Genomic DNA, 14492 nt, shown 5'->3' on the forward strand with positions numbered 1-14492 from the left:
GATATCAGAAATTTCTCCTATGACTAGTTTAGTACTCGAAGAAAACAAAGATTATGCTAGAGATTGTCAAGTTAGGTTCAATGGCCAATTTGGATATGAAATTTTAGAGGGTCATTATAGGCATATTGGTTATATCAGAAAAAAGACATGTACTTGTAGAACCTGGCAGTTGAGAGGCATACTATGTCAAACATGTTGTTTTGGCATATAAGCATGCTGGCAAAGACCCTGAAGATCATGTTGTACATTGATACAAAAAAGATACTTTCATGAAGGCTTATAATTACTTTATCCAGCCAATACCTAACATAAAAATGTGGCCTCACACTACTTATATAGTGATTGAACCTCCTGAACCAAGACAAATGTCTGGCAGACCACCAAAATCCAGAAGAAAGTCAAAGGATGAACCAAGAAAAAGAAGTGTGGGAAGTTATCTAGGAGAGATGTAAAAATGACTTGCTCCAAGTGTCATCAACAAGGCCACAATAATAAAGTTTGCAAATATGTGGTAATACTCAAGCCACCTTTGATTACTTCAATTAAATAAACAAAATGCATTACAATTTTTCTCAACCCAACCTACAAGCTAAAGCCAACATGCTAGCTCAAGTCAGCCTCAAAGCTCAACAAATTTGCTAGCTCAAGCTCAAGGCAACCTACAAGCTCAAGTCAGCCTCAAAGCTCGAGGCAACCTGTAAGCTCAAGCCAACCTGCTAGCTCAAGTCAACCTCAAAGCTCAAGGCAACCTGTAGATTCTAGCCAACTTGCTAGCTCAAGTCAGCCACAAAGCTCAAGGCAACCTGTAGGTTCTAGCTAACCACCAACCTGGAGACCATTACAACATGTCAGCTCAGGCCAACAATCAACTTCTATTTTTGATGATACTTCAACTGTTGGAAGAGTTCAACAAGCTGGAAGAGGCAGGGGAAGAGGCAGGGGAAAAGGTAGGGGGAGAGGAGGTGATGATACTTCAGCTGTTACAAAAAAACAACAAGCAGGAAGAGGTTTGGAAAGAGAAGGAGAATCAACATCAACAGGAGAAAACAAAAGGCTTAAGTCTGTGAGATTTGGAATCTACATTGATGATATAAGTGACATAAGTCTGTGAGCTTTGGAATCTACATTGATGATATAAGTGGCATACAAACATTAAATATAAGAGTATAACCACCTTTAATTATTTATAATCTACTTACTTTGATAATAGGCACTTAATTTTAGTTTCTTGTATACAGCCAGGTACAACAGGTGAAAGAATTGTTACTCCAGCTGTTTTCAAGTGTGTAGCACCAACAAACATTGATATTGGTTATAAGCCTCATAGACTGAAATGGAAGGGTAAAGATATTGTCACCACTTCACAATTACAACGCAAGTCCAAAAGCAGTGGATCTGCAAATGTCTAGTGCAACAAAAACAAGAACATGGGTGTGACTACTTTAATGTATCTTGGGTGTTTTTTATGTACTCTTGGGGGTTGTTTTATTTTGAATCTGTAATGCAAGCAGGAAACAATATTGAGACTGCTTTAATATGTTTTTGATGTAATATAACTAATGGTTTAATTGTGAATTTTCTTGCAAGGAAATGCAAAGAATTTTTTGTCTATCATTCATGCTTGTTTGGAGCTTATTGTTGTATTGTTCACTTAATATGGTTAATAAACAAGAAAACTATAATAGATTAATGAACAACTTATCTCCATTCCTTAGTCTAACATCAGTAAAACAGAAACACAATACTACTGATACAATCACTCTAAGCTTAAATGTTGCCATATAGCGAAAATCACGAGTGCAAAAACACATGTGATCCTGATTTTTGTTGCCTGCTTCCTCTTTGATTCTTTTCAATAGGCCCCATATGATCTTTTTTGCTTGAGGCGATAGATCATCCTCGTACCATCAAAAAAATTGCATTCACCTCTTGTCTAGGTAATAATTAAAATAATTAAATTATAATTAGCAATAACCGCGATTTTTTAACCAGATTTAAATAATAATAAAAATATTACCTTTGTGTTTTTGCAACAAAAAAATCTACGTCCTGTATTAAGTTGTGTCCATGAGGTTTTCAATTCAGTATTAACCCCAAATCGACAAAACACTTTTGCAACAGAAGAAGTTAAAATCGACAAATTGGACATTTCATTCGTTGTAAAAAAGATGAATGAAGAAATTTTTTTGATCTCCAACAGCAACAGTGGTGAGATATGGAGAAGAAAGAGATTAGAAATTAAAAAATAAAAGAATTTAGGGTGGATAAATAAAAGGGAAAAAATTGTACCATTAAGTATGCCAAATCAGACACATCAACTTTGTTTTCCTCACTTCACATGCTCAAAAGACGTGCTTCAAACGACAGGTGACAAGTCAGCCACGTTTGTTTGATAGGTACACTTTTTGAGTGGTTTAAGTGTTCAATAGGAAGGAACTCTTGTTAAGGTGTCTAAACAGAAAAGCGTGCAAGTTCAAGGGGTTGTTTATGTGTTCTGCCTATATGAAAATTATGCATGATTATGAGATTTATGTGTATGCTTTATGAACACTTTGAGAATGAAGTGTCTATGATGATGATATTGTTTTGTGTCATTAAAAGGACATTCTAAAATACACACTCCATGCATGAGCATGATTATGATGTAACTATGGTGTTGTTGAAAAGTTATTCTCATATACACCCTTACACATGACTATGAATGAAATTTCCATGACCATGATAATCTTGTTGTGTTGATCGAAAGACCATTTCCATGAACACCCAATAAACATGATTTGAAAGGTATCCTCACATAATAATGATTCTAAGGTTGAAAGACAATTCTCACCTCTTGAATCTATGGGTTATATCATGATATTGTATTAGATCGATTATTAAGACATTATTCGATAAACCTGAACCTAAGTCAAGACTTAATATGAATTTAATGGGAATTGTGCTTAGAACCGATAGGATATTGAATATGAGATGAAAAATTTTACACCAGTAGTCCGGATAATGGGTTCTTTCTATGCCAGTAAGTCTGGGTTTCCAAAATATATATATCTCATGAGATGGAAACCTTCTACTTTAGAAGTCTGGGTTTCTATTAGCAATCTCTTTATTCCATAACTATGTGCGCACATAGGTCTTTAGCTAGTGGATCCATCTAAGCTAATAAACTTTATATCTACCTTAGGCAAGTAGGACACTTATTTTTGGTGTGGGGGCATGACAAATTGGATTTTATGTTGAGCTCACATGGTCTATGTCGGTTAAGGCTTATTCCCATCGTGATGAAATGTGAATTATGATCTATGGCTCCTCAAGAAGCTCTACTTAGTGTGGGTGGGGTACGGGACTCCATCTATGCATTGCACAAGTCGACTTTGAGATAGCTATGGTATGCTCCTCTTATGTTATGAAGGTTTATGAAATGATGTATGCTTAATGTGGATTATCACTATGAGTTGTTTTCGTTGATATCAGTTATTGAACATAAATGTCTCTTTGTGTATGACCAATACACTAAGAAAAATGCCAAAAGATGGTAAGTATGATTATGATGGCCTAAATGTGGTACTTAGTATGAATGGAATTATGGGATTTTATCAATGCATTGCATAAGTACAACTTAGGGTTATGTATGAGATGGTTCCATTATGACATAAAGAACAAAGTGTTGACTATGTTTTATGATGTCTAATGGTTACATTAATGTCTATGATAGAGGTTATGCTTATGGTTATGTTCCAACTAAAATGTCCCTTTTTAGCATGTTTTGAAGGTTATTATGCATGATTTTATGCTAACCCATATTTTCTACAGTTTCAGTAAGTGTAGGGTCCGACTCTTCAGGTGTTCTTCTATTGATTCAATCTTGGATCAACTATTCTCCTAGCTTGTGGCGAGTCCTCAAGAACGTGGACGGAAGAGTCATTTGTAGTTTCATGTCTATCATTTCATTTTTGGACTATGTAGTAAGTATTATGTCCCTATTTGATTCAAGGATTGCAATAGATGGCTAATTAAAACAAGTGTAGACTTGCTTTTATAAAAGACTTTGATGGTATGGATAAAGTTTTAAATTCCGCATCATTTCTATTACTTTATGTTATGATATGCTAAGAGACTTCTATGAAATTTTTCGGGGTTGATTACACCTTGTTACATCTAGGGGGTACTCCTAGGTCATGAGAAACTTTGGAAAGAACATTTTACCTATTTAATAATATATTTTAAAGGTATATATGTATCCACGTGGACACGTTACTATTTATTCCAACCTGACTTGACATCGACTTGTAGGATTCTTTCATAGAAATCGCAAAAAGGGTATGTTGTTGCCACTTTGAAAGGATTAAAAAGCATCAAAGTAATGTCTAAACCCAATGGTTTAAAATAAAACAAAGATAAAGGATCCTAGAACAGGGAAATACCTTTTCATTATCTTAATAACTGTGAGCATGTTTATTGTTTTTAATTGACCTTCTTTGGTATATGAATTACTTGTATGTTTGAATACTGGTTGTCAGAAGTATGTTGGGCCTTAGTTTAGGTTTGACTAGGGTTTTCCTTAGAAATGCATGATTCAAAGTCGGTAGGATTTAGTTTAGCCCCGACGTCGCTCGGCCGGCTTAAATCCTTGTAGACTGATGTAGCAGACTTGAGTCTGATAGTTGGGTATTTAGAAAGACGATGAGTTTGCTCTAGCGATAGTTACTCTTATTTCTTCGATGTTACGGCTTCTCGATTTACGTCAGTGACAATGCTTTCCGCTCCGTGATTCAAAGTTGAGTTCGATTCAGCTTTAAGGACCTACATTGATTAGCTAAGTCTGGATGGTGTTCCACGGGTTTATATGATTATGGATAGATAAAGAATCTTTCAGCAGCTATATCAACATCTTTGTCGGGTATCCGGATTTAAGGTCCGGCCTCGAGATCAAACATTTGACTGAAAGAACAAATACAATTCAAAATCAAATAGAAGAGAGAAAAAGATAGTAACTCTAGAAATAGACATTGATCATAACTAAAATTCTTCAACTTTGAATATGCATATTTCAACTTATATCTATTACTATATCAATCGCATACTTCAACTTACAAAATGATCATCTAAACAAGTATTCCCTTTGAGATGAAATTTAAGAAAAAACCAAATTAGGTTGTGGTTGGTAAGACAATATTTTCAAAGAAAAGAGGCTTTCAGTATAAGTAAAAATGTTTTCAACCCAATAAGGAAATTTGTGTACTGCAAAATATCTCCAACTCTTGTTCTTGACATTATAAAAAAGATAAAGTAAAACATCACTTGATGTCTTTTTTATTGCAAATACAATTTCTTCCCACCATACTTGCAAATCCTTTTCGAACTCAATTCTATATGTTCATTTTTCCATCCTAAAGGAAATTGAAATATTTGGTGTTCCCATTCTTCATCAAAAATCCATATATTGAAGTAATTCGTACGTCGAAACGATGGAAAATTCAGAATTCCTAATTTTCCATTTGCATCTATTAGCATATAGTCCTCATATCCACTTTGACATAAGCCATTACGAAATTCAATCGACGTTGTGATACTTGTGAAACTTTCTGATTTAACATCAAACACAACTATACAACCCAGAGAATAGCTAAAACGGTAGATGATCCTACTAATGCAAATTGCATTTTTGCATGGAGAAATAGTAAAACCATATTCGTTATATTTAATCATCTTCCTCCATGAAGTATCTATGCCTAAAGTAAAAACCCATGCTCTTGATAATCCTTCTTCGATATCAATAGTCAAAACAACTTTATACTTTTTCTTTGGGCTCAAAACCTATCGAACATATAAACTTCAACTCCTCACCAAGAGGATCAAAACATTTCAAGTAGGGAAGACGTCTTACTTCTCCAGTATAAGGATTGGAGATTGCAACATATTGCATACCCCTTTTACAAAACAAACCATTATCGTAATCGAAACAAAGACGACACCTAAAATCCCTAAAATGAATGTCAATGTGATTATTTAACTTATCAAAATACTCAATTTGATAAAACTTGGTGGTGTTTTTTCCATCATGCTTTTCTATAGAGTAACAAACGTCGTGTATCCATGTAATTAACTTGGTATCACCACGATTGATCAAAGGATAATTGGATGAATGGAGATCCACGAAATCTGGTTCCAAAACAATTGTATTATAAAACTTTGGAACACACCTAAAACGTATTAAAGACTTAACAGGAATCCAGGAGAAAATTGAATGGTAATATCCTCAGGAATTGACCGTTCTACTGTATTCACTGCCATGTTTGATGGCTGAAGTCATCCTAATTGGAGTGAATATTTTAGGTTAAATTTATTATTTATAAAGTTTGTTTTATAAAGTATGTATTTGTTTTGGGAAAAGGGTCAAACATACCCCTTAACTTTGGTTTATTATTTAATTTTATCCTTGCTGTTAAAATTAAATTAAATTTATCTTCACCGTTAAAATAAAGTTAAATTTACCCCTCTCATTACTAATTTCACCATAATTACCCCTCATTTAACGGAATCCCCAAAATTGACCCTAATTATCCGAATTTTAAAGAAAACCCCACATTTCCTATATTAACCCAATGCCCCAACCTTTTAGACGATAACCCATTTCTCTTTTACCTATTCTCTCAAATTTTCATATAACTCATTAACTTCTCTTCCATTGTTCTTTATTTCTCCTTCCTCCATTGTTCTTTATTTTTAAATGTATATTCAGAAAAACGATGGGATGCATTAATAAAGGATGAGAGACAATAGCATAGCTGAAAGATGAGAGATTTTAGGTATTAGAGTTGATTAGTAATTTTAAGTCTTTGCCTCAAAGATTCAATCTTTGGTTCTTCATGTTCCAGTGAGGATGATGTTGATAAAATCCAAAAGGGTATACGAATTGAGTGTGTGTTAGTAATTTTTACCTCAAAAGATTCAGTCTTTGGTTGTTTAGACTTTGTTCTTCTTTATTAATTTTTGCCTCAAGAAATCCTTAATGAGTTATTGAAAAATTCATTAGGTTCAGATAGGGGCATATAGTAATATTATGAGGATTGAATTTTGAACTGAAAAGTTTAAAGGTTTGTTCTTTAATGAGTGGGAATTGGTAAATGGAAATGGGTAGATTGTATTAGGTTAATCGGATTACTTCTTAAAGGGGTCGGGTTATCGGGTTAAAAATAGGAAATAGTTTTTTTTTTATAAAAAAATTGGGTAATTGGGTCAATTTAGATCAATTTTGGTGATTCCGTCAAATGAGGGGTAATTTTAACTTTATTTTAACGAGGATGGATAAATTTAACTTTATTTTTACAACAAGGATAAAGTTAAACAATAAACCAAAGTTAAGGGGTATTTTTGACCCTTTTCCTTTTCTTTTTTTTAAGTTCTAGTTTAGGTTTAGGATTCACATTACTTAGGTTTAGGACTCTTTTAGATTATAAAGAATAGAACTCTTTTAGGTTTAGAATTCTTTTACATACAAAAACTTATGCAACTATAATAGTATAAATCATTATGCTAAAAATCGAGTTAACTCCTTAAATGGTTACCCAAGTTAAGAGAATTACCTTAAAATATCATTTATGTTTTATTTAGCATTAAAATATCACTATTTTCCTCCAAATATATTTGACACTTCAAAAAGCCCACTCTCTCCTAGTTGGCATGACATGTCATTAAACTCTTTTTTTAATAATAGACCAATTTAATTCATTAAATTCATTTCACTAAAATAATGATCATATTTTTAAAAAAATAAATTAGTTTATTTAGAATAAAATTTATACTTAATGATTTTTTTATCATAATTAAACTTTTATTTTTGTATGTTATGAAGAATAGGTTTTTAAAACTTATTATAATATCATCAATTTTGAATATTTATAAACACAGACATTCAAAAATAGTGATATACAAATCAATTAATCACAACTTGTACGATGAATCAATAATATTAAATGTTAATTAACTATTACAATAATATAAATTGTGTATTTTGAAATTCATGCTTACAATATATTTTTTAAGAAAAATAAAAGTGAATAATATAATATTTTTTCTCTAAAAAGAAAAAAAAACTAAATACCTCAAAAGTCTCCTTCTATTCTAATGATATGTCATTTCATTAAATCATCAATTTAATAATAATAGACCTATTTAATTCATTAAATTTATGTCTCTTCAAAACAAATATATAAATTACATGAAAATATATGAAGATTATAAAAAAAAAACTAATTCCTTATATTTATTTCACCAAACAAAATTCAATGAAAAACTATATCCGCAATAATTACCTGATAATTTTTAAAATTCTTAAGTTAATTGATCATTTGAAAATTTAAAGCGATTTCTTATAAAATATCCAAATAAATTTGTAATTTTCAATGCTATTTCTTATAAAAACATTCAAATAAATTTGTAAAGTTACAAAAGAAGTTGGTAAGAAAGAGAAAATTATTATTTAACTTTTTTAATTTAATTTTTATTTTTATTGTCTTATTCTATATTATATTATATTATATTTTAACTTCTCATACAATTAAACACCAATATATAATATTCGCATCTCATCCAAAATTTATAAAATACAAGTAATAAATAATTGAATTGCCTATACATATTATATGAGAATAATATACTGATAAATAAAGATAAAAAATTTATTTTCTAATATAAATATTATTTTTCTATTTTTTTATTACAAAAAACGACATCGTAAGCATATATAACTAAAAAAATATGAATTGTATGGGGATTAGTATGAGAATTCGCAAGAAACTTATTTTTCATACTAATTCACACGAAAATCCCCATTAATTCACAATTTTCTTGTAGTGTATGGATTTCAAAGTACCTAATTATTATTTTTTTAATAGTCAACTAACCTTTAATATTATTAATTTATAATATAATATATGATTAATTGATGTAAGTTGACATTCATAAGCGATTTGTATATCAACATTTTTTTGAATATATGTGTTTATAATTAATCAAAATTGATAACATTATGGTAAATTTTAAATAAACTATTCTTCATAGCATAAAAATAAAAAAATTAATTACGATAAAAGATTCTTAAGTATGAAAATTTCTTCTTAATAAACTAATATATAATTTTTAGAAAATGATAAGATTATTATTTTAGTTAAATGAGTTTGATGAATTAAATAAGTTTATTATTTAAAAAGAATGTTTCAATGACATGGCATGGCAACTAGAAGAGAGTGAAACTTTTGAAATGTCAAGTATATTTGGAGGAAAATAGTGATAATTGAATGATATTTTGGTCCTAAATAAAACATAAATGATATTTCAAGGTAAATCTATAAACTTGGGTGATCATTTAGCGAATTAACTCCAAAAAATCTCAAATAAAAGAAAACAAATGGTAATTAAATATTTTAGTATTTGAATTATATCATAATTCAAAAGGGGGGGGGGGGGGGGAATCAACAATGAGCGGGGGAATTCAACGTAATTGGAGGCCTAAAGCGAAATTTTAATTTGCGACCTAAAATATAAATACACTTCAAATACGTATTTATTAAATTAAAAAAAATTACACTATTTAGATGAAACTTATTAGTACTTGATATCGTTCTTTCAATTACTCATTTTAGGTAAGATTTTATCAACTCAACATTGAAAAACATCCTTTAATTGAGACAATTATTATATGTATTATTAACATAATGATACAAGTACCATAGAATTGACTAAAAAAGTTGATGACTTGGTATACCTCATTTAAATATGCTTATAGTAATGCTTGAAACTAAAATTTAAAAAAAAAATAAAAAGAATCTACGATTTACTTTGTTCAACACTTTCACTGATATTTCTTATTCTTAACAAAGTACCAAAAAAATTTAAAAGTGGGTAAAATAATTTATTTTTAAAAAATTATACTTTTTATTATAAATAATTAATTTTTCTATAAAAATTTTAACACATAATTTATTCTTGTCAAGAATTTGAAGCCCCCAAAGGCAAATGCTTTATTTTTAAAAGGATAGAGCGGGCCTGACAATGAGAATCGACCGGAGAAAAGAGAAAAATATAGGACGTTTATAATTTTTACAATCATATACTTTCGGTCACTATCACTAGCAACAATTTACTATCATCATTACAAAACACTATTATCATAATTATCATGAATCACCACCATAAGTCACAATATTAAATATCGATAAATCTATCATTATTCAGCAACTCTATTAATTATCATTGTTGTCCATCACAACGAATTATCAATTGCCAGTAACAATATCATCATCAATCTTTATTGGAAATCACCATCACTAATGGCTACTATCCAAATCATGCCATTAGCAGACATTGTTAGGTAGTGGAACCTGATTAATTTTAGGTTTTCCTATTTAGTCTCTATTTTATGTTTTCCTATTTATTCTCTATTTTATGTTTTCCTATTTATTCTCTGTAACCAAAAATACTCTGATTTATATAAATATACCTCACCGCCGTGGAAGTTTACTTACGGGGTGTTACCACGAAATATTGGGTTTTTCTTTCTCTCTCTAGATTTCTCATCTCTTTCTCTTGAAAGTTCTTGCGTTCTTCATTCATCTAGTGTGTGTGCGTGAATTCGATCCTAACAACTTGTATCAGAGCTAAGGAGATTCAACACGATAACAAAAGATGGATAGTTCGAAGCTTGAAATCGAGAAGTTTGATGGATCCGATTTCAGTTTCTAGAAGATGCAGATCGAAGATTATCTGTACCAGAAAGATCTTCACGAACCGTTGACCGGGGTGAAGCCGGAATCCATGACGGAGGAGAAGTGGAAACTCAAGGATCGCAAGCTCTAGGGTTGATCCGGTTGACTTTGTCAAGAAACGTGGCGTTTAACATCGTGAAGGAGAAGACTAAGTCCGGTCTGTTGAAGGCACTATCAAACATGTATGAAAAACCATCGGCTATGAACAAGGTATATTTGATGCGTAGATTGTTCAATTTACAAATGTCTGAAACTGGATCCGTTTCTGATCATATAAACGAGTTCAATATGATTGTGAGTCAACTCAATTTTGTGGATATTAATTTCGAAGATGAAATTAAGGTGTTGATTGTGATATGATCTCTGCCCGAGTCTTGGGATACTGTTGTTGCTGCGATTAGCAGTTCCCGTGGATCTGAGAAACTGAAGTTTGATGAAATCCGTGATGTTGTTCTTAGCGAAAGTATTCGCAAACGAGAAGTGGGAGATTCATCGGGCAGTGCTCTCACCGTTGATCGATGGGGGAGAAGTAAGACGAAAGAGCAAAATCAACATGGTCGATCAAAATCAAAGAATCGAGTAAAATTCCTGAACAGATTAAACGTGACTTGTTGGAACTGTGGAGAAAAAGGGCACTTTCGGACGAATTGTACAAAGCCAAAGAAGAAACAGAATCAGAAATTTGGAGATGACAATGATTCTGTAAATTCAGTAGAGGACATTGGGGATGCTCTAATCCTTAGTGTGAACAACCCGGTTGAATCATGGATTTTGGATTCTGGTGCATCTTTCCATTCGTCTCCAAGCAAGGAGTTGTTCCAAAATTTCAAATCTGAAAATTTTGGAAAAGTATATCTTGCTGACAATAAAGCCTTAGAGATTGAAGGAAAGGGGGATGTTTGTATAAAGACCACCTCGGGAAACCAATGGAGATTGAAGAATGTTAGATATATTCCTGGGATCAAGAAAAATATGATCTCTGTTGGTCAGTTGGATAGCACGGGATATGTAGCACAGTTTGGGAAAGGTTCGTGGAAGATCGTGAAAGGTGCTATGGTAGTAGCTCGTGGCACCAAATTTGGAACCTTGTACACCATTGCAGGGTATATAAACATGGTCGCTGTTGCTGAAGGTGCTTCCGGTTCATGTTTGTGGCACAACAGACTTGGACACATGAGGACTAAAGGAATGAAGATGCTGGTTGCAAAAGGAGCATTAGAGGATCTGAAGTCTGTTGATATGGGTCTTTGCGAGAGTTGTGTTATGGGCAAACAGAAAAGAGTAAGCTTCACAAAGACTCCTAGAGAGCCAAAGAAAGTGCGGTTGGAAATGGTCCATACAGATGTTTGGGGACCATCTCCAGTATCATCACTTGAAGGATCCAGATTCTATGTTACCTTCATTGATGATTTCAGCAGGAAGGTATGGGTTTACTTCTTGAAGTATAAGTCAGATGTGTTTGAAACTTTCAAGAAGTGGAAAGCTGAAGTTGAGAATCAGACCGGTTTGAAATTCAAATGCCTAAGGTCTGACAATGGAGGAGAATATAACAAATCATAGTTCAAGTCATTCTGTGCAGCTGTGGGAATCAGATTGATGAGAACAGTTCCTGGTAAGGCAAGGGAGAATGGAATTGCTGAGAGGATGAACAGAACATTGAATGAGCGTGCAAGGAGTATGAGGATACACTGTGGGCTGCCCAAAACACTTTGGGCGGATGCTGTGAGCACAGTTGCATACTTGATCAACAGGGGACCATCAGTTCCTTTAGGGTTCAAGATTCCAGAGGAGGTGTGGACAGGAAAAGAACTCAAGTACTCACACTTGAGGACTTTTGGTTGCACTGCTTATGTTCATGTTGATCCAAAAAAGAGAGACAAGCTTGATGCCAAGGCTGTGAAGTGTTACTTCATAGGATATGGTTCTGATTTGTTTGGTTACAGGTTTTGGGATGACAAGAACAAAAAGATCCTGAGACATTGTGATGTGGCATTTGATGAGTCTGTCTTGTACAAGGACAGGGAACAGAAGGTTCTAGAGATTACAAAGCAAGTGGGAGTTGAGGTTGAGTTGGAGAAGAGTAACCCCAGAGATGTCGAAGCAGATACTCAATCAAATCCTACTGAAAAATCTGAAGTGGAGCAAGTTACACCTGAGCAGGTGGTAAGGAGATCATCCAGATCCATCAGGGCACCAGATAGGTATTCACCTTTATTACACTATCTATTGATGACTGATGAGGGGGAACCAGAGTCTTTTGATGAGGCCCTACAGGTGGAGGATTCGATCAAGTGGGAGCAAGCCATGGATGATGAGATGAGGTCACTTGAGAAGAACGACACATGGGTGTTGACTGAGCTACCTGCCGGGAAGAGAGCATTGCTGAACAAGTGGGTGTTCAGAATCAAGACTGAACCAGATGGCAAAAGAAGGTTCAAGGCTCGTTTAGTGGTTAAAGGATATTCACAAAGGAAAGGTATAGATTATGCTGAAATATTCTCTCCTGTTGTGAAGTTAACCTCTATTCGAATTCTGTTGAGTGTTGTTGCATCGGAGAATTTGCATCTAGAGCAAATGGATGTAAAAACAGCATTTTTACATGGAGATCTGGACAAAGAGATCTATATGCAGCAACCGGAAGGATTTGTGGTTCCAGGCAAGGAACACATGGTGTGCAAGCTCACCAGGAACTTGTATGGACTAAAGCAAGCACCAAGGCAGTGGTACAAGAAGTTTGACTCCTTCATGGCCAAGAGTGGATTCTGCAAAGCTGAAAAGGATCTTTGTTGTTACTTCAAAAAATACACTGATTCATATGTCTTTCTACTCTTGTATATGGATGATATGTTGATTGCAGGATCTAGTATGAGGGAGATTAACAATCTGAAGACAAGGTTGTCTGCAGCGTTTGAGATGAAAGATTTGGGTCCAGCAAAACAGATTTTGGGGATGAATATTTCTCGGGATAGATCTGCTGGCACTTTAAATCTATCTCAGAAGTTGTACATTGAGAAGGTGTTGAGCAGATTCAGAGTTAATGATGTTAAAACGAGGACTACTCCATTGGCAAATCACTTTAAATTGTCAAAGGAGCAGTCACCCAAGACTGCCGAGGAGCGTGATCACATGGCACTTGTTCCATATGCTTCAGCAGTTGGTAGTTTGATGTATGCTATGGTCTGCACTAGACCTGATATAGCACATGTAGTGGGAGTAGTTAGCAGGTACATGGTGAACCCTGGGAAAGAGCATTGGGAAGCTGTGAAGTGGCTTCTGAGATATCTGAGAGTACTTCACTTTGTTTTGACAAAGGCAAGGTGACTCTACAGGTTTTTGTGGATGCTGATCTTGGTGGGGATGTTGACTCGAGCAAGAGTACATCCAGGTACATTTACACTATAGGTGGAACAACATTGAGTTGGATGTCCAGGCTTCAGAAGTGTGTTTCTCTTTCATCTACTGAAGCTGAGTATGTGGCAATAGCTGAAGCTGGGAAAGAGATGATATGGCTGGCAGATTATCTTGAGAATTGGGCAAGAAGCAAAGCGAGAAGATTCTTTACTAAGATAGCCAGAGTGCCATACAGTTGGTGAAAAATCCAGTCTATCATTCGAAGACAAAGCACATCAGAAGGCGATACCATTTCACTCGCAGGGCAGTGGAGGATGGTGATATGTGCTTGGAGAAAATAGAGGGTGCAAAGAACCTGGCAGACATGTTGACGAAATG

At 33.7% G+C, this 14492-nt stretch overlaps 1 protein-coding gene across 1 annotated transcript; it reads left to right on the forward strand.

Moving 5' to 3' along the window:
• Positions 1-11816: 11816 nt before the first annotated feature.
• LOC138347669 (uncharacterized) lies at positions 11817-14250 on the forward strand. The gene is made up of 5 exons (XM_069295972.1): positions 11817-11866; positions 12707-12964; positions 13952-14051; positions 14093-14148; positions 14247-14250. Exons 1-5 carry the CDS (start codon positions 11817-11819, stop codon positions 14248-14250), a joined length of 468 nt encoding a protein of 155 aa, XP_069152073.1.
• Positions 14251-14492: the final 242 nt, after the last annotated feature.

This window comes from Solanum lycopersicum, chromosome 3 (assembly GCF_036512215.1).
Source record: "Solanum lycopersicum chromosome 3, SLM_r2.1".
In the NCBI taxonomy this organism is placed as follows: Eukaryota; Viridiplantae; Streptophyta; class Magnoliopsida; order Solanales; family Solanaceae; genus Solanum; species Solanum lycopersicum.

Coding starts and splice junctions, on each gene's coding strand:
- LOC138347669 (XM_069295972.1), top strand. CDS start 11,817: ATGGTAGTAGCTCGTGGCACCAAATTTGGAACCTTGTACACCATTGCA. Junction 11,867..12,706: donor ACCTTGTACACCATTGCAGG/GTATATAAACAT, acceptor GTTTGGTTACAG/GTTTTGGGATGACAAGAACA. Junction 14,052..14,092: donor GGCTTCTGAGATATCTGAGA/GTACTTCACTTT, acceptor GTGACTCTACAG/GTTTTTGTGGATGCTGATCT.